Genomic DNA, 18,427 nt, shown 5'->3' on the forward strand with positions numbered 1-18,427 from the left:
CCATCCATCCATCCATCCATCCATCCAGTATATATTTGCTTATCCAACATATCTACCACATGCCAGATACAGTGCTGGACTCTGGGAATAAATACAGTCTGTCCCTGCCTTCATGAAGCCAAAAAAATCTAGTTGGAAGAAACAGAGCTTAAATAAATTCCTAAGTAAATTTATAATTACAAACTATGGTGAATGCGGGGCAGACAAGGAATAAGGCGCCTTGGGAGGATGACGAAGGGTCAGAATTTAGAGCAGGTCCTGAGGAAGAGACATTGGCGGTGAGAATTACACTAAGGGGTGAGCGGGGCAGCTAATCGGAATCTCTAAGGCCCCCTATGCAAGACCCCTCGAACTGGAGCTATGTCCCAATTCTGAGTGAGGTCTGCTTAGCAACGTCGGTCATTCTTTTGGGCTACCTTATGTCCAGATAAGAGTAAATATAGCGTGCTAGTGTATTTGAGGAAAGGAACCAGCCTGGGCTTGCGAAGAGTCTGGCTCAGCTTTTATGTCAACGAAATTGATGACCATCAAACAGTGCACTGTGCAAGGATCTCTTGCCGAAAAATGTTGGAGACTAGACTGGAGAGATGTCCTATTTAGTTGTATTAACAATAATTTTATATATGTGTATATATTCTAGTACCATAGGATCAAGTAATTTATTGGTCAGTTGAAAACTTCAGTGATAGCAAAGATCCATTAAAAAAGATACCTTAAATATTTTAATGAAAAAAAGAGAAATGTACATTCATTTGCCAGGTCTTCCTTTGAGTAGGAGTCTACTGATTGGAGTTCCCTGTGATCTTCTTGCATAAACAGCATCCAATTTGTTTCTTCCAATGAAAAGAAAACCAAGGTACTTATAAAACTATCAGAGCCCAAAGTTCATCTAGATTTCTTCAATTTCTTTTTCCAGACTTTTACCATTGTCCTAATTCCACAACAATTTTCTTAGTAACCACTCTTTACTGAGTCTACCCAAAGTATTCAACTTAATTTTTATGGAATGAATAATTCTTTTTGCCCCACTCATATTTTATTGGGTAGCATAATATTAAATTGTACGATTACAATGACCATATAACTGTCATTAACAGGTTTGGGAACAAACACATCTTACTCTTTCTAAGCATGTAACTCAAGAGATGGCAGCAAACATCCAACAGTGGACTAGGTCAACCATAATAACCGTAGTTAGCAGCTTGGTGTCTGCTACGTGACAGGCACTGTTCTAAATGCTTTACTTACATATTAGTTCATTTAATCCTCACAACAACCCTGTAGGTAGGTACTATTATCATCTCCATTTATAAAATGAGAAGACTAAGGCTCCAGTCAGCAAGATCCAATATGTTGTAGGGATCGGCTCTCCGGGGAGCTGGTGGGTTGGTTAAGCGGTGTTCCATTACAACAGCTTCTGCTGCTCCAGCATTGCTTCGTATCCACTGAGTGCCAGATTGTGTCAGGAGGGTGGTTCAGGTCTTTCCAAGGTCTTGAAAAACAGAATCAATTCACAGCTCGCACAGGTAATAACTTTGTGGTCCCACCTGAAAAGAGGGAGGAGACCATCGTCGTCTCGTGGTTTTTCAAGCCTGAGATTTTGCGAAGAGAAATATCAGGAGATGAAGCACTTTTTTCCCCACTTGACTTGCCTTGGTATAAAGCTCATTTCTGCTTACTCTGGCTGCCGTCAGTTGATGCTGTCCACAAGTGCCCATTTCTTCACTCTTTAATCTTCCTCTCTAGCCGGGTGCACCTGCTAAGGGTCAGGTTCCTTGCTAACAGTCAGTCCATCTCCTCTCCTGGGATGACCCCGGCTTTCCTGGCTCACTGATCCAACCACTTGCTTGCTCTGTCCTCCTGTGTGTCACTCTGGCCCATAGCCATCATGGCTCTTTGGGCTCCTGGACGCCTGCCTGACATTTTGTGTTCTTTCCTTCTGCTTCCATCTGCCCTCTGTGCTCCCTGCTTCTTTCCTGTTTGCCTGGCTTCTCACTCAATGCCTATCTTGACCCCCACCTTGCTGTTCACATATGCTCTGATCGCACCTTGTCCACCCATTCCTATTTTAATTTTTAAATAGATAATAAATGCACATGGTTTAAAAAATCAGAAGTATCTAAAAATGTATACAGTTTGATGTCTTGCTTCTAGCTCTGTCCCCCATCCCTCCATCCCCTACTCCCCCCCACACACACACATGGGGAAATACTTTTATCAGTTTCTTGTATATGCAAATACCAAAAAAATAAAAAACCCATTCTCCTTTTTCTTAGATAAAAGATATACCCTTTGTTCTGCACTTTTATTTTTATTTTTTCCACTTAACAATGTATCTGTCTAGGTCAGTACACAGAGCCCCTTGTCCCATTTTTAAGCGATATAGTGGAATAGCTCACATCTAGGGCCCATTGGATGGTTGTGGGCCAATCTTCACTGCCAGACACCCAGAGTTTTCCCATCTTTGGTGAATATAATCAATGCTTCAAGGAATATCTTTGTACATTTTATTTGCGCCAACCCAGTTCTCCTTCCATTTTTCCTTCCTGATCCTTTTAAGTCTTTCAGGACAAAGTAGACTTACAACGAGCGCGTCACCTGTGCTGACTTCTTATCTTTGGCCACGACCTTTGACCTTGTTGTGGCTGCCTCCTCCTAACTCTGAATTTACTTCAGTGGTTGTCTAATGGATATGTTTTTAATCTTCTTCCACAGCAACCTTCTATCCATTCAGCACGTTTTTTCTTTTTTCCTTTTAGAGCATAACATTTCTAATGGTGACCAGCAATGCCAAATAATTTTAGTGATTCCCAACAATTTCCCCAATCTCAATAGCCAGTACTTTTCGAGTATTTACGGCTAGATGTTTTGTCTGTATAGTTCACTTAATCCTTTTAATAGTCATATAAGTGAGGAACTAATTTACTAATGAGAAAACTCGGTCTCTGAGAGGTTATGGGCCTGGCCCAAGGTCACACAGCTGGTAAAGGGCGGAGTTGGGATCCTAGTCCGAATCTGCCTTACCCCACAATGGTCTCGCCTGCTAGAGCTCAGAAGGAGGGCTTGTGTCAATTTGGGTAAGTCAATGACGGTGAATGAAAGAGTTTCTTTAAAAAGCTGGTTCCGACTTGGAGCCTTTGTGTTTTTTTGTAGCTTCCAGGAAGATTTCCATTATAATGACACTGCTGGGTACTTCATCATTGGAGGTAGCAGGTATGTGGCCGGCATTGAAGGATTTTTTGGACCCCTGAAGTACTATCGCCTCCGCACTCTGCACCCTGCACAGGTGAGCCCGGGGGTTCTAGAAATTTCAGGTGCTCGGGATTGATGGGCATTTGGCTCAGAGGCCTGGAACCCAGTGTAAACAAAAGACTTATCCAAGCTGGATCTCTCATCGGCTCTGTCATCAAACATTATTAATATTGAGTCTTTCCCCCCAGCTAACGTGATAATAGATTTCTGTTAACATTTGGTTCATTTAGTACTCATAAAATGGAAACCATTTACTTCCTCTGTTTTAATAACTACCGGCTTAATTATAGAATAGATTTTTATCAGGCTGTTGCCTATCCAGTGATTAAGCTAATGAAAGGAGAAAGTCTTAGTTATTTGGTAAAGCTTCTTTTATATGCCATTATTTAAAGTAGCGGAAGAAGAGACACTAGCAAATGAGAATCTTGGTTTCGTTCACTGTTCTCTTCAGAAACGCAGGCCTTCAGCTCACACTTGTGTGGTTGGTAGAGGGCTTTGTGTTCAGAACTGCATCTGCCATTGGATGGCTCTCACATCCAAACCCCACCCACAGGTGGGACTGCCCACCTCTCCAGGCAGCACCAGCAGGGCTGCTGGGGGGACAGGAGCGCTCCCCCAGAAGGGGGCCTTCGCAGTGGAGGTGTTTTCTGCCTGGGTAAGGAGATCACTGAATACCTGAGCAAAGAACATTCTTTCATTCCTGAGACGCTGTGGGGTTTGTTCTGGGAAAAGCTGGAGTCACTAGGCAAAGTCAGTTAGAAAAAATGGGGAGCCCTACGGCGGTAGGGTGCATCTTAGAATTTCTATTGAGAGACCTCTATGAAGAGGAATAAAATGAAATTTATTTATTCATTTGTGCAGCAAATACTTATTGGGCACCTAGTATGTGCCAGGCTCTGTGCTAGGTGCTGAGGCAGGTGTCCAAGATAAATTAAGATGATAGCTTTCAAAGCTTTTTTTGAAGGTGGTCCACAATAAGAAATCTATTTAATATTATGAACAGTACATTTGTGTGCCCATATATGCACTGATACATACACACACACACATATATATAAGACAAAACTGAAACAAATTTTTCTAGCAATACTAACCTTGCTATGTTCAATGTAGTCTGATATTTTGGGTTCTACTTTATATATATAAAAAAAAATCGCTGCTGGTTACAACCCACTGAAATACTTTCATGACCCTCTAATGGGTCACAACTTGCATTTTGAAACCCACTGAGTTGAGATAAGGCCTCCGTTCTTGAGGAGCTCCTTGTCTGGGTCTTCAATGGGTAAGTCATGAAAGAATGCGCTGTGTGTACTAATTCAGGTGTGAGCACAGTGTTTAGGAGCCCTGAGGTGGGAACATGGGTTGGCATCAGCAACCAGGTGAGGGTGGGGTAGGCTGTTAGGGAAGCCATCCTGAAGTGAGGACCTTGAATCTGGCCCTTGGAGGTTGTGTAGGAGCCTCCCAAGCAGAAGAAAATGGCAGGAGGACTCCCCATCAGCTGGCATAGCAGGGGTAAACTTGGCGTCCGTCCCTTGGGAACTGAAGAGGAGATGAATACGATTTTCTTGGGACAGCACGCAGTGAGGGGGCAAGAAGAGGGTGGAGGCCTGGTCTCTGGGAAATTCTGACATTTACGAAGCCCTGCAGAGAAGATGCCACCAAAAGAAGCTAGAGGGAAGTGGCCAGAGCCAGCATGTCCTTGAATTACACCCTGCTTTTGCAAATCCAGAGTGGATGATCTGTGAACAAACAAGCCAGCTGGTGATATCCGTGGGAGAAGGAAATCAGCCCGAACACAGCCTCATAGGTATCGATGGGTGTTTGATCACAATCGTTGTTCATTCGATTTTCTTGTCTTCCTGTAGATTTTTAATCCCCTCCTTGAGAAGCAACTTGCTGAACAAATCAAGTTATATTATGAAAGGTGTACAGAGGTTCAAGAAATAGTGTCTGTGTACACATCCACAGTACAGCAAGGGGGCAGGAGCCAAGAAGCATGTAAGTACTGAGAGCAATCTTTAGCTCTGTGCCTTTGTGTTAACAGGTCTGGCTTCCTTCTAAGGGGGTTAAAATAGAATGCATGGCTTGACCTATGGGGACAAGTATGACCTCCGCAGATGGATCCAGTGAAAGTGTATGTTCCGCCTGGATTTCAACAAGACCGACGGCTGACAGCAGCCCACACTGCCTTTAACCATACGTGATTTGGTTTAAGAACACCAATGAGAGTATTTTGAGCCTCGCATTTCATGATTCTCATTTATAATGAATTCTTAGGTCAGTCTAAGAAAATAAAAATGAATCGGAAAATAAATTAATCCTTAGAAACATTTGCCCATCGGTCCCATTTGCCCAAACTTTTGCCTGGGACCATTGATATCCGGGTACTAGCTTTCAGAAATGTTGAACAATGATTTTGTTGTTTGGGGCTCGGTTTTGTTTTTGAAATCCTTGAAGTTGACTCATTCTGGAAGATACTGGTAATTTGCCACAGACGGAATGAACTTCAAATAGACAGCTTTCATGCCTGCTCATATTTGCACGGACATCCTCTCGCTCATATGGGGTGTTTGTCAGTTATAAAACGTGGTCCTGTCTTATCTTCCAGTGTTCCAGCTTGGATCTGGCACTTAGCAATTTCTCTGTGCCATGGATCTTCCTGCTTGATATGGTGGCACTAGACTTAGTTTCATATGTTCCTCCTAGAAGAGAAGTTCCTGTGGGTCCTTTGCCATCTGCAAAAGCAAATTGAGTATGTCCGTTCTGCCCACATATCTGGCCATCTTCAGGGCCGGACTTCCCATTCCAGGCCCTGGAGGAATGGATGTGTCTTGGACATACCCCAGTCCGATGGGGTTTGCATGAAACAGTCCCAGGGAGTGATTAGAGATGGCGATAGGTAAAGGTGGAAAGGCAGCACTTCTGCAATTCAATTTAAGAACAGGCTGTACTGGTCCCCAGCTGCTGCTCTCACCTCTGAATCATCCAGAAAATACGATGCTGTCAGGAGAGGGGGAAAATATATAGGAATAGTAATATCCCAAACAGGAAAAAGACTGATTTTGATAACTGATGAAATATGAGGAGAGGTAGCCTGAGTTAGAAGGCCAGCCTTGCATGCTGATCTGTTTGGGAGCGCTGGGATGATTTTCCTAACATCTACTGCCTTGCCTCCCTGGGGGTCCTGGGTCTTTGCTTCTCAGCTCACACTGCCAACAAAATGGCCTAGATAGTGGCCTCCTGGGGACCAGTCTGAGACCAGCTGCTGATTCCGTAGAATTATTCAACAGCCATCAGCAACTTTGGCACATTTCCCTTGGACTTGGCATGGAATTTGTAACCTCCAGGCAAAGGCACCGTACCAATTTCAAATCCCTAAGGCACCCCAATTTCAAATCCAGTAACATTACATCTGACCCCTTATTTCTAGTTCCACTTAGGGAGCAGGGATTTAGAGAGGTGAGACTCACCCTTTCCTGAGGAGAGTGGTATCTTGTGCTTCTCTCTCCTGCAGGCGACCTGCGGAACTCCTACCTGGACCTGACGCGCAGGTACGGGAGACCCTCGATGTGCAGAGCCTTCCCCTGGGAGAAGGAGCTGAGAGCCCAGCACCCCAGCTTGTTCCAGGCCTTGCTGGAAATGGGTCTGTTGATGGGTAATTGCGTGTTTGCCTTGCCTTTGGATGCCGGTCAGGAAGACTCCCTTTTCCCCCGTTTCACTCTCCCTCTTTGGTGCTATATGCCTCCAGTTATTTTTAACCCTAGTGTTTTAGCTTTACTTTAAATTTAAATTGCTGCCCTGTCCACAACTCAGTATATCTGTGCATGTTTCCAACACTAAATACGACAGCTTACGTTTAGGAATCGCTTGAGCAATTCTTTATTTAAAGCCAAGGCCACAAGTGGACAACTTACAGCCAGAGCTGGCCCCCAAATGTGGTTGATTTGGCACACACATTGTTGTCAATTAAAAAAAAAAAAGTTGCCAGTATCAAAAACCTTATGTAAATATGCAAACGTATAGCTTTTCTCAAAAAATTCACAGACCTGGCAATGCTAGGCTTCCATTTCTACGTGGCGGCAGTCCTGGAGGTGAGAGGTTGGCACAGACACGCTCGGTCGGTCCACAGCCTCTTCCCTCCGTATTTCAGCACCTCCTGCCTACCTCATTCATAGGTCTTACCTGCCTGAACCCATAGGCAGGCACTTGAACTTGAGACCCCAGATATAAAGTACTCCTGAAGCGGTATAGTAGGAATCCGTGTATACTTCTCGAAGGTTGCGAGCTTCTGCTTTGGCCCATCGTGACCTGGGTTTGCTTAGTACTTAACTACACCCTGTAGGGCCACGAGGGCTCTTGAAATCGTGTTGTTAGGAAGAGGCGAGAAGCTGGAGGTGTTCAGTGGTGGAGGGGATCCGAAGGGGGGTGATGGTAGCGACCTCAGTTGGTCGGGTAGTCCGTGGTCTTCCTGAGCATACAGCACGACCCTGAATCAAGGCATTGCAGAAACTGACTTCTGCTGCTTGTGAGCGTTTCCTAAGAATGGCAGCATTCAGTGCGATAGATTTCCTTTGCCGATAGGGACCCCGCCCCCTGTCCTGAAAGAATTCAAGCCATATGGGATATTTCATTTTTCGTTCATTTGATACTTGCTGAGTGACTGCTCAGTTACTTGGCTATATTTCAGAGGTTAAGTAAAATAACACAGGGTCCCTGCCTTGAAAAGCAAAGAAAAAACTTGAAAGCAAAGAACAATAGTAATACATCAAGACTGTGGAAGTAAATGGTAAGAGAAGGGAGTGGTCAGCTCTATCTGAAGGGCTAGGGTATTCAGAGAAGGCTTCCTGGAGGAGGTGACACTGGGACTGATTCTTGAAGGGTCAGTGGATGTTTGCCAGAGAAGCAAGGTGGGTGTGGGAGCAGCAGACAGAGTAGCCACAGGGAGGTGGGGACAGCACAGCATTATTAATGATGCCCAAAGCGTTTGGGAGGCAGGAAAAAGGCGTGGAGAGAGCTCGGACACCATCCTGAAGAATTTCGGCTTTACCTTGTAGGTCACAAGGGCCTATTGAAGGGTTTCAAGCAGGGGTTAGAGGGGCGATCAGATTTAGGTGCTTGAGGTCAGTCTGGCAGCAGTGGGAGGTTGGGGGAGGTGAACTAGAGGGGTTTGCAGCTGGAAGGAGGAGTCCCTTGCCGTGGTTCAGGATAAGATGCAGGCCTGAATGGAACATAGTGGTAGAGACGGAGCGAAAGGATATAAACAGGTTGACTCTGAAGGACCCCTTCAGGGTCAGGCAAAGGAGGCATGTAGAGTCGTGTAACAGCATAGCCTCTGCACCCAGGTGGTCTGCTTCCAATTTTAACTTAGCACTTCCTAACTGTGTGGGTTTGGGCAAGTCGCTTCATTTCTCCGAGCCTCTGTTTCCTCATCTGAAAAATGGGGATGATAATGGTACCTCTCTCCTACTGTTGGGTTAAATGAGTGAATATACGAGTATGTAAAATACTTAGAACAGTATCAGTACAGTAAGTTCTTTGTAAGCACTCTTGACATTTTGGGCTGGATAATTCCTTGTTGTGTGGGATCTGTCCTGTGCATTGTAGGATGTGTAGCTACATTTCTGGCCTCTACCCACTAGGAACCAGTAGTGCTATCTCCCCTCCCACAAGTCCCTTCTCGAGTGACAACCAAAAATGTCCTCAGACATTGCCAAATGTCCCCAAGGAGGCCAAATCACTGCTGGCTGAGAACCACTGTTATATAAATGTCATGACTATTATTATCGGGCAGAGACAATTCCCCAGGTTTCCGTTGGTCGTCGTGGAGGTGGTAAAGCACCCTCCAGACAAGCGAACAGGAGTGGGGCATCCATGTTGGACAGTGAAGGTGAAATGAGCTAAGACCATGTCTACATCAAAATTAGTTTTATGAGATTTCTGATCAGATTAAAATACAGTTTTCCTGATTGGGAACAGGAGTGAATCATTTTCACAATTCTCTTTTAAGTAAATACTCTCAATAGAATGTTTTCATGTTATGTTTACAGCTCAGAAGTTTTGTTTACAAGAATTTAGAATGATTTCTTCTCCGCGGAGGTCTGACAGTGGAATTTAATTAAAAACTGAAATCATGAGCTCCCAAACCCTAAGACTTCCTGGGCTCTGGGGCTGCAGAGCTGTCATATTGCTGCCCGGCTCCGAGGACTGCTGACCTCAAGCCCCGTTCTGCCTCCAGCCCCTGTTTTTCTAGGTTACATTGTCCCGTCCGTAAGCACTGAGGAGGCTTCTGCAGAGGTAGGGCATAGAGTCCTCATTAAAATTCGTCTCCAGCTGGCACACTGCCCTCGCTTGGGGCTATTACAGCGTCCTCCCCCTAACCCTGGAGAGGTTGGTGTGATGTGTTCTGCCCATTTTCTAACAAGGCTGAGAGAAATGCAGAAAATCTGATTTCGTAAATTGAGGGTAAAAAAATAAGTGTACATTTTTAACATATCTTTTCTCTGGTCTATAAAAAGAATAGTAGTAAGTCTTGGTGTGACTGTGTATCCATTCTTGGTTCTTTCTTCACATACCTCCCCTTCCAAGTTCTTCTTGCTTTCAGTGTCTAGCTGGCTTTGGACAACCCTAGTTAATGGGAACTATATTAAAGGGTTTCAAGCAGGAGGTAGAAGCGTGATCAGATTTGGGTTTTTGAGGTCACTCATTTTTGAGGTCACAAAGCACTGGTTTTGGAGTGCTTTGGACAACTCTAGTTAATAGGAATTATGAGGTGTGACAATTAAGTTTACGAACTAATTGCAATGCTCTTGCTAACCTTTTCTGATATCAGAGGAATTATTCATTATGAATTTGTACCAACTGGACAAACAGTTAACCAAGTTTACTATTTGGAAGTGCTGGAAAGGCTGCGTGAAAAAGTTAGATGACCTGAACTTTTCACCAACAACTCATGGCTCTTGCATCACGACAATGCACCAGCTCACACGGCACTGTCTGTGAGGGAGTTTTTAGCCAGTAAATAAATAACTGTATTGGAACACCTTCCCTTCTCACCTGATCTGGCCCCCCATGACTTCTTTCTTTACCTGAAGATAAAGGAAATATTGAAAGGAAGACATTTTGATGACATTCAGGACATCAAGGGTAATGTAACGACAGCTCTGATGGCCATTCCAGAAAGAGTTCCAAAATTGCTTTGAAGGGTAGACTAACCACTGGCATTGGTGCATAGCTTCCCAAGGGGAGTACTTTGAAAGTGACCGTAGTGATATTCAGCACTGAGGTATGTAGCACTTTTTCTAGGATGAGTTCGTGAACTTAATTGTCAGACCTCATATGTTTGCATTATGTTTTCTGTTGCTACCCTGAGCTGTCCAGTCCTATTGACTAGTAGACTTTGTTAGAATATCCTCATCATATTACAATTTTCATATCTTAAATAAGCTACGAGAATGGACTCAAGTATCAGATGTTTAACGCTTGGAATTCGCGCTGTGGGAACTGAATAGGTGCAGTAACAAATATAAGGAATTCAACTGTGTGAGGAACTTCTTAAGTCACTCGAATCACACGCAAGCTTCCATTCATTCATTCACTAAACAAGTATTGACTAAGTTACCCCTGTGTGCCAGGATAAGACAAAAGCGGGGCTGTGTTTTGAACAGGAGTTATTTAGGTAAATATAAAGAAGAATATCAGTTCCCATAGTTTCTACAAAGGGGATTCATTTGTGGAATTTTCTTTTCCCTGGCATTTTTGAAAACGTAAGACAGTGTGAGACAATGGCCTATGATTTCTGGTTCTCCGCGACAGTCATCTTTTTCTCTTGGCAGCATCTCCTCAGATAGACCGCCGATTCCCTCCAGGCCACCACACGTGCACATTTCAGAGTGGGGAGTGTTTTTTTCCCCCACACTGTATGATTTTAGGCAGATCATCTGCTCTCACTCTAAGCCAACAGCACACTTCAAAGGAACTGTGAGAACATTTCAGGGAGTGGAGAGTCGGAGTTTTGGGCTTCATCAACCACCAGTAGAAAGAATATAATGGGGTGTCCTCTGCATTCCCACCACGTGAGGCAGGCGTGCTCACCGCCTGCCAGTTGTTCCCAAAAGACTGAGCTGTATTTTCCTACTACAAAAGAGAATCGCCAACTATTTACACCCTCATCCTTTCAAGACTGTAATTTTTCTATATACCGGGCGTGCCAAAAAAACGTATACACGTTTTTTTTTGTTTTGTTTTGTTTTCGTATACACGTTTTAAGCGATGTTAACATTTTGCTCAACGTTGCTCAAGCAGTAGTTCGCCGTCATCAGAAGTGTCTGGAGACTGGTGGTAACCACTTGGAGCACCTCTTGTAGTTGCAGAAGTCAAACGTGACTTGTATTCATCTTTTGTTATTGGAATATATTAATACAGTCTTTTGCTTTCTTAAAAATGTGTGTACATTTTTTGGGCACCTCTGTGCGTGTGCGTGTATTTTGTGTGTGGTAAAATACATATAACATAAAAGTCCCCATTGCAACCATTTTTAAGTGTACTCTTCAGTACTGTTAAGAACATTCATACCGTTGTGCAATCGATCTCTAGAACTTTCTCACCGTGTAAAACGGAAACTCTGCACCCATCAAACAACAACTCCCTATCCCCTCTCCCGCCAGGCCCTGGTAACCACTATTCTACTTTGAACTTGACTGTTCTAGATACCTCAGATAAGTGGAATCACGCAGTATTTGTCTCTTTGTGACTGGCTTATTTCACTTAGCATAAAGCCTTCAAGGTTCGTCCATGTTGTAGTGTGTGTCAGAATCTCCTTCCTTCTTAAGGATGAACAGTATTCCATGGTATGTATCCTACGTTTTGTTTATCCGTCATCTGTGGATAGACACTTGGGTTGCTTCTGCCTCCTGGCTCTTGTGAGTGGTGCTGCTATGAACACAGGTGTGCAAATCTCTCTTCAAGACTCGGCTTTCAGTTCTTTTGGATATATAGTCAGCGGTGGGATTGCTGGATCATAGGATAAGTCTGTGTTTAATTTTTTGAGGAACTATCATACTGGTTTTCATAGAGGCTATATCATTTTCTATTTTACAGCGCACAGGGATCCAATTTCTCCACGTCCTCGCCAGCACTTGTGTTTTCTGGTTTTTTGATAGTAGACTTTTCCCAGTATATAAACTACAAGCATAAATTACACCTCACACCTCATGGGTCTGGTTTAATAGCGATTAAGAATAATGCTCTCATATAGTGACATAATGTCTATGAAAGGGTTTCTTGGATGATAAGGTACCCCATGGATATGAGGAATGGGGTTGCCTAAATAGAGCTCACCTCCCTCTGGCTGGAGGTACAACTATTTGATCTTCTATGTATCTCTATCGCTTTCTCGGTTATAAGCATGTTGAAGGTGGTGTAAGCAGTGTAAGTATCCCACTTGCACATCCAGCCTGCAGGTGCTGGGCATGTGTTAGCTGCTTAGTTATCCGTCCTCCTTCCACATGACCCCACACAGCACGTTTCTGCACCCTTCCCCTCAAGGAACATACCTCACCCACCCACACTGCTCAGCTCGCCTGCCCTGCACACAGCCTTCAAGTTCCAGCTCAGATGCAGCCTCCTCCCGTCATCTTTCCTGTCCCCTTGGACAGATGGCTCCGTCCCTCATGCTGTCCTTGCCATTTAGTGGCTTTCCTCTTTATGGGACCTGTGTTCCTGCATTAGCAGCGTTGATTTGCCTGTCTGATTCCACAGTGGAGCGTAGGTGGGCATCTCCAAAGACAGGAACGGGAATGAGGTTTTTTTCGAAGACCCTTAACAAGTAGTGGTTGACTAGCTGGATGTACTTTAAATGAATAAGTGATCACATCGTAAGTACCAAACACGTCTTTGTTGGGTCAGCGAGTCACTGAAGGAACCAGGAGTTTGACTTCCGGGAGACAGAAGTTCAAGGTCTGCATTAACCACACTGTGGCACGAGTCCAGACTGGTAGAGTTCTGTGGGCTTATTTGCTTTTCCTCTACATTTTTTCTTATCTCTCGCACACTCCCTTAGCCTGTTCCCTCTCCGGAGCTGCTTTCCTGGCTCTGAAAACACCTCGACAAACATAGTTCTGTTCCCCAGATCTGTCAAGACATTGTTCATCACCTCTCCCCTGTCAACAAAAGGAGACCCGGATCCTTCTTAGTCGGTGCACACCCATTAGGAAAGAATTCTCGAAATGCGGCCCTCAGTGTTCTTGCTTTCATGTGTCTATAATCTAGTTGCTGAGATAGAACCAGGTGCCCAGAGGTAGAACAGCCCCTATGTACACGCAAACCCCATCCAGCACCCCCGTGTTGGGTACCTCCCAGCACTGTGCTGGGCCCTGGGGCAACCGTAATGAAAAGCATAGCTCAGCCCACACGCAAATCTCTGCCAAGTGCCAGGGGATGCGGGGGAAGGAGGCTTCTTAAATGTTGACAGCTGATGCGCTAACCTGGAATAAAATGCAGCTGTCCCCTCTGGTGATTCCCACTCTGAAGTATCACAGGACGTGTTTCTTGCCTTGCAGAGTTGGCATACCTTTGAATTAAAGATGGCACCTCTCCTCAGGGCATTGCAGCCATACGCAATGCATATAGATATGGCAGAATACCCTTCCTGCCTCTGGGCTTTCCGGGGCCGTGGCACTGGGTCCTGATTGCCTTGGTTGGCTCCGGAGTTACCCTGTGCTTCTCTGCCCTGAAGTTCACCATTGTCCTGGCCCTGAAGGGCATCCAACACTAGACCCCATGCTCAGGTCTTCACAAGGACCATTCCGATTGGTCAACCTCTGTGTTGTTTCCTGGGGAACCTCCATTTCCTGGGAAAATGACTTCTGTCAGAGCATAGAAATCGCCCTATTAGCATTTGGGATTCTGCTAATGCTGGGATAGTAATATTTTAGTATGCTTGCTTTTTCTCTAGTTAAGAGGTGTGCTGGCTATTACTTTTGCTCTCCTGTCACTTTTGCTTGTCAAAAACGGAACGCTTTGAACTCAAAAACCCTTTGAATGGGGCTCTGGCATCCAGGGAAAAGAAGTGACAGGCAGAGGGCCTGGGCTAGGAAGAGGCTGCAGGAATGACAATGGCAGGAGGGGCGCAAGGCCAAAGAGCTGGTTATGGAAGGAGTGAGGAAAGTGCAGGTGGGATGTGAAGGCAGGGAGGGGCAGGTGCGTGAGTCAGGTGAGCTGGCCAGCATGCCCCCCCTGGACATCTGCTCCAAGGCTAGAACTGTTTGCTTCCTTCCCTCCTTTTATCCTGGACTGGGCACCTCTGAGCCCACGGGAGTTGGTGATTGTGGCTTCAGGAAATCTGAGGTCTGCCAGCAAATGGTTCTCAGGAGGAGGCCAAGTCTAAGCTGGGCGCGCCCTCCAGGGCTGACACCATCTGCGTTGTTCCTTCAGGGCCCTACCTAGCCTGACTGCTGTCCCAGGCTTTGCAATGCTGAGGGCAGGGGAAGAGGTGCCTCCTCACAGTGTGCCGGAGGGTTGCTGGCTGCACTAACGTCTCTAATTTGTTTTTAACTCTTCTTATTTTTGCCAACAATTGCAGTGCTTATTTGGAGACTCTAAAATGCAGAGAATGGAAGTGGCAGAAATGCAATGAGGTTACTTAATAATGCCAGGATACTGTGTCCTTAAGAGCTGGTTTTCACTGTTGTTCATAACAGAACCATCATCTTTATTTTTTTTTTAATTTAAGAAAGCGTACATTATAGTTTATTTGTTTAAAGTACACCGAAGCACAAAGAAAAGGCCATACTCTTTCTGCCCAGAGAATCCCTCATGACGGTCCTGAAAGGAAGGGAGGGAGGAAGGGAGGGAAATTACATGTATAAAACTAGAAAATTTGCACAATACAGAAAAGTACAACTAGTTTACTTCTGAGAGAGAAATTAGCCACCTCCTTAGGTCTTGGGAATCCAGCGGAGCTCACCTGATCAGAATGCAAACAAAATGCCCTGTTTTTTGTTGTTGTTTTTTAAAACTAGTAAACTTGGAGAAGATCTTTTTCTAGTTAAATAACATTTTCTCCTGTTACTTTTTTTTTTTCTTTTCACTTTCAAACTTCTACTTTGGATGCATTACACCTTTTGGAAGCTTGAAACTAAAAAATGACTTTCCTATCGATGTCCCCGTTCCTTGCACAAGAAATGAGTCTGTCTTTCTCCTTCTGAATTCTCAACTAAATGCTGACTCCAGCTCCGTCAGCAAGTGGCTACCTTCTCATTTTCTTTTTGCCTCTTTTCACGATGGATGCACAAATAGTGACCCTATGGTATTTCTGTGAAAAAAAAAGAGGAAAATAAACAGTGCTGTGCTGCTTGGAAAATAGTAAGGTTTAATTAACAGCGGCAATGCCTTTGATTTCCTTAGCTTCTGGTGTAGGAAGACGAAAATGGGAAAATGTCTCCTTTTTCTATTTTGTTTGTTTTTCATTACACCATTAATCTCCATAAACAAGGCATGTGTTTTTTTTTTTAGTTACAGATCAACTAGAAAAAATACATATGCTAAACCAGATGGGTGAAATTAACAGTTTCATTAAACTGATTTTAAAATTGCCAGTTTTACAATATCACCAAGGACATCATGGCTTTGACTGTGCTACAGTTAGAATTCGAACTTTAAAAAACGTACAATAAGAGCGGTTTTACTTTAGACTTACTGTCTATTTTTTTTTTTATTGTATTCACTGGTGCAGAAAATTGTTTAGATTCATTTGCAGAGAAAATATTGATGGGTAATATTTGGGGGAGTTCATTTTAATATGTTAAAGAACTAATGAAGCCTTTTCAACCTACCTATGTTTCAGTCTGCAAAGCTTTTTTTGTGCTAAGGATTAGAGCTTTGTGAAGGATTCCCCTTTTGTTCCTTACTCTCCAGCAATCCCAGCTACCTGGATACTCCCGCTAATGATTTCTGGGGTTCTGTGCCAAGGGGTCAGCAAGGCAAGTGTTTCATTTGGAATTTCATTTGGTTTGGAGTCTCTCCTCTCCTTTGAGCCCACAAAGCCCATGTCTGTGGGTACTGGAGCAAAACTCATCATCTTTGTTAAGGGCTTGGCAGAGCAGGCGGGGCAGGTATAAATTGTTAACAACGTGCTAATGTTGCTTTGCTCAGAAAGTGCACTCAGGGGCATCTGAGATGAGTACATATTTAAAAATAAACATATGAATAAGTAGAAGTAGGATTTATTTTGCAAGTCCATTTGAGTGCTGCAGTGCACACTGCATCCAGCGAACGTCTGTATCCTAACAGTTGAGTAGGATGGAATTCTTATCTCAATGATGCAAAGGGAAAATCCAAAATGAGATCTCCAGACTCATGGCGGAAAAAGCTGTTTTTATTCAGATATATCCCAACAGATGAGCAGAGGGAAATGTTCAAGGGTGTTCACTGCCGTGTTGTTGGTTACAACAAAACCCCTGGAAGCAGCCCAACAGTCTGAAATAGAGAACTGGTTAGAAAAATGGCACCGCTATAGAATGCAATACTATTGAAGCTTTAGAAAGAATGAGCCTCTGACAGACATGGACAGACACTCATGGTATGTGGTTAATTTTTCAAAGTTGAGGGTCAGAATCTATAGGAGCTTTTTGAAAAGAAAATGTGCCTGTATATATGCAGAGGGGTGTGTATATGAATTATTGTTGGTGCAAAGGAAAAGACTGAAAGCATCACATGCCAAGCTTTTAACAGTGTTTATCTTCACTATTAAAGACGGATTATGAGAGAGGGAACTTCTGTTTCTTTAGGGATCAAAAAAATACAGAAAAAGGAGAAAATTACATTTGTTCAGTAAGGTGATTTTTTTACAGCACCTACCACTTGGGATGGAGAGAGTAAAAGCAGACCCAGCTGCTAGTTCTGGGAGCCAGGAGATGAGACTTCTTAGTACCTGGGGGGAGGTGGTGGGCGGGCTCTTTCCCTACAGTTTGGCAGACAAAGGCACATGTCCCCTTCTCAAGGGCATCCAATGCAGTCCACCTGTGTGCCCAGAGGAGCTGGCACCAGCTCATAACCAACGGCTCCGGTTTCACAATTTCATCCATGAATCCCACTGGTCTCCATGTTTAGCTTGGACCTCTGTAAGGGAATTGCCCTTAAAGAAATCCAGTCTCATCTCAGAGCTTACTATCCAAGTTTTCCCACATTGGAAACTCACCTCTCTTCATTCCCTTACGGAATGCTAATGGAGTGAATATCTTGTTGCCTCCTGAAAGTTATTAGGAACATTTTAATTTTAGATAGAAGGAAGAAAACTGTTGGACATAATTTTTTAGGCAGATAAAATTTTAGCCTGAAATAAATTGATTCTCTCTCTTTAAATAGAAATAGTATCTGCAATCTTATGTGGTCTTTGGTGACAGCACAGAATAGAAAGTAAACATTCATTGTCTGAATTAGTAAAGAAGAGAGATGAATAATGTAGACAGACTTTAGAAGACTTTAACACTTACATGATATGGCCCTATAACTTGCTAGTTTGGGCTTAAAGTGTTTATCAGATTTATGGGAGGATTAGGTAAAGGGAAGTTAGCATATCGCTTAAAGCAGTTGTGTAAAGAAGTCTCTACCCTGGAGGGAAGGTACTTACTAAGAAGACTAGTTGCCTATTCATCAGGAGGTAGGTGTAGCAGAGTGAGTAGGAACTCTGGCTTTTGTGACCTGCAAAGCTGGATGCGGAGCTTGGCTCAGTCACTGGCCGGCTTCTGTAACTTTAGACAGGTTAGCCGACCTCTGCAGGCTTCAACCTCCTCATCTGAAAAAAAGGAGGATGCTAATAATAGTACCAACCTCGTAACATTGTTCGGGTTACATGACATAATTTGCATAACTCAGTATTTGGCGCCTTGTAAGTCCTCAATAAAGGTTGACTCATTCTCGTGTTTGTACTTAGAAACCCATGAGGAAAACTGGAGGCAAAAGATAAGAAGAGAGCATCTCAAAATAAGGTTCTTTTGCTCAACTTTGTAGAGCAGCACCTAGGAACGATTTCTGAAATAAAACATGTTCTTCTTCAGAGAGTCTTGGAGGGAAAAAAGCCTCTCTGGAAGTTTCGGTGGTCCTGATTTGGTGCTGAGTTAGAGTGAGTAAATTACTCTCTTGAGGCGCTGTGTCAGCTATATACGGCACATCCTTTTCC

At 43.9% G+C, this 18,427-nt stretch overlaps 1 protein-coding gene across 2 annotated transcripts in view; it reads left to right on the top strand.

The window, feature by feature from the left end:
• Positions 1-18,427, top strand: part of SEL1L3 (SEL1L family member 3) — a 97,188-nt gene that overhangs the window by 31,798 nt on the left and 46,963 nt on the right. Inside the window, exons 7-9 of one of the 2 annotated variants that reach the window (XM_033106344.1) lie at positions 3,154-3,286; positions 5,118-5,250; positions 6,767-6,907. In XM_033106344.1, coding sequence (XP_032962235.1) covers positions 3,154-3,286; positions 5,118-5,250; positions 6,767-6,907 — 407 coding nt within the window. The remainder of the gene's footprint in view (positions 1-3,153; positions 3,287-5,117; positions 5,251-6,766; positions 6,908-18,427) is intronic. The other variant, XM_033106345.1, reaches the window with a different exon arrangement.

This window comes from Rhinolophus ferrumequinum, chromosome 5 (assembly GCF_004115265.2).
Source record: "Rhinolophus ferrumequinum isolate MPI-CBG mRhiFer1 chromosome 5, mRhiFer1_v1.p, whole genome shotgun sequence".
Lineage (NCBI taxonomy): Eukaryota > Metazoa > Chordata > Mammalia > Chiroptera > Rhinolophidae > Rhinolophus > Rhinolophus ferrumequinum.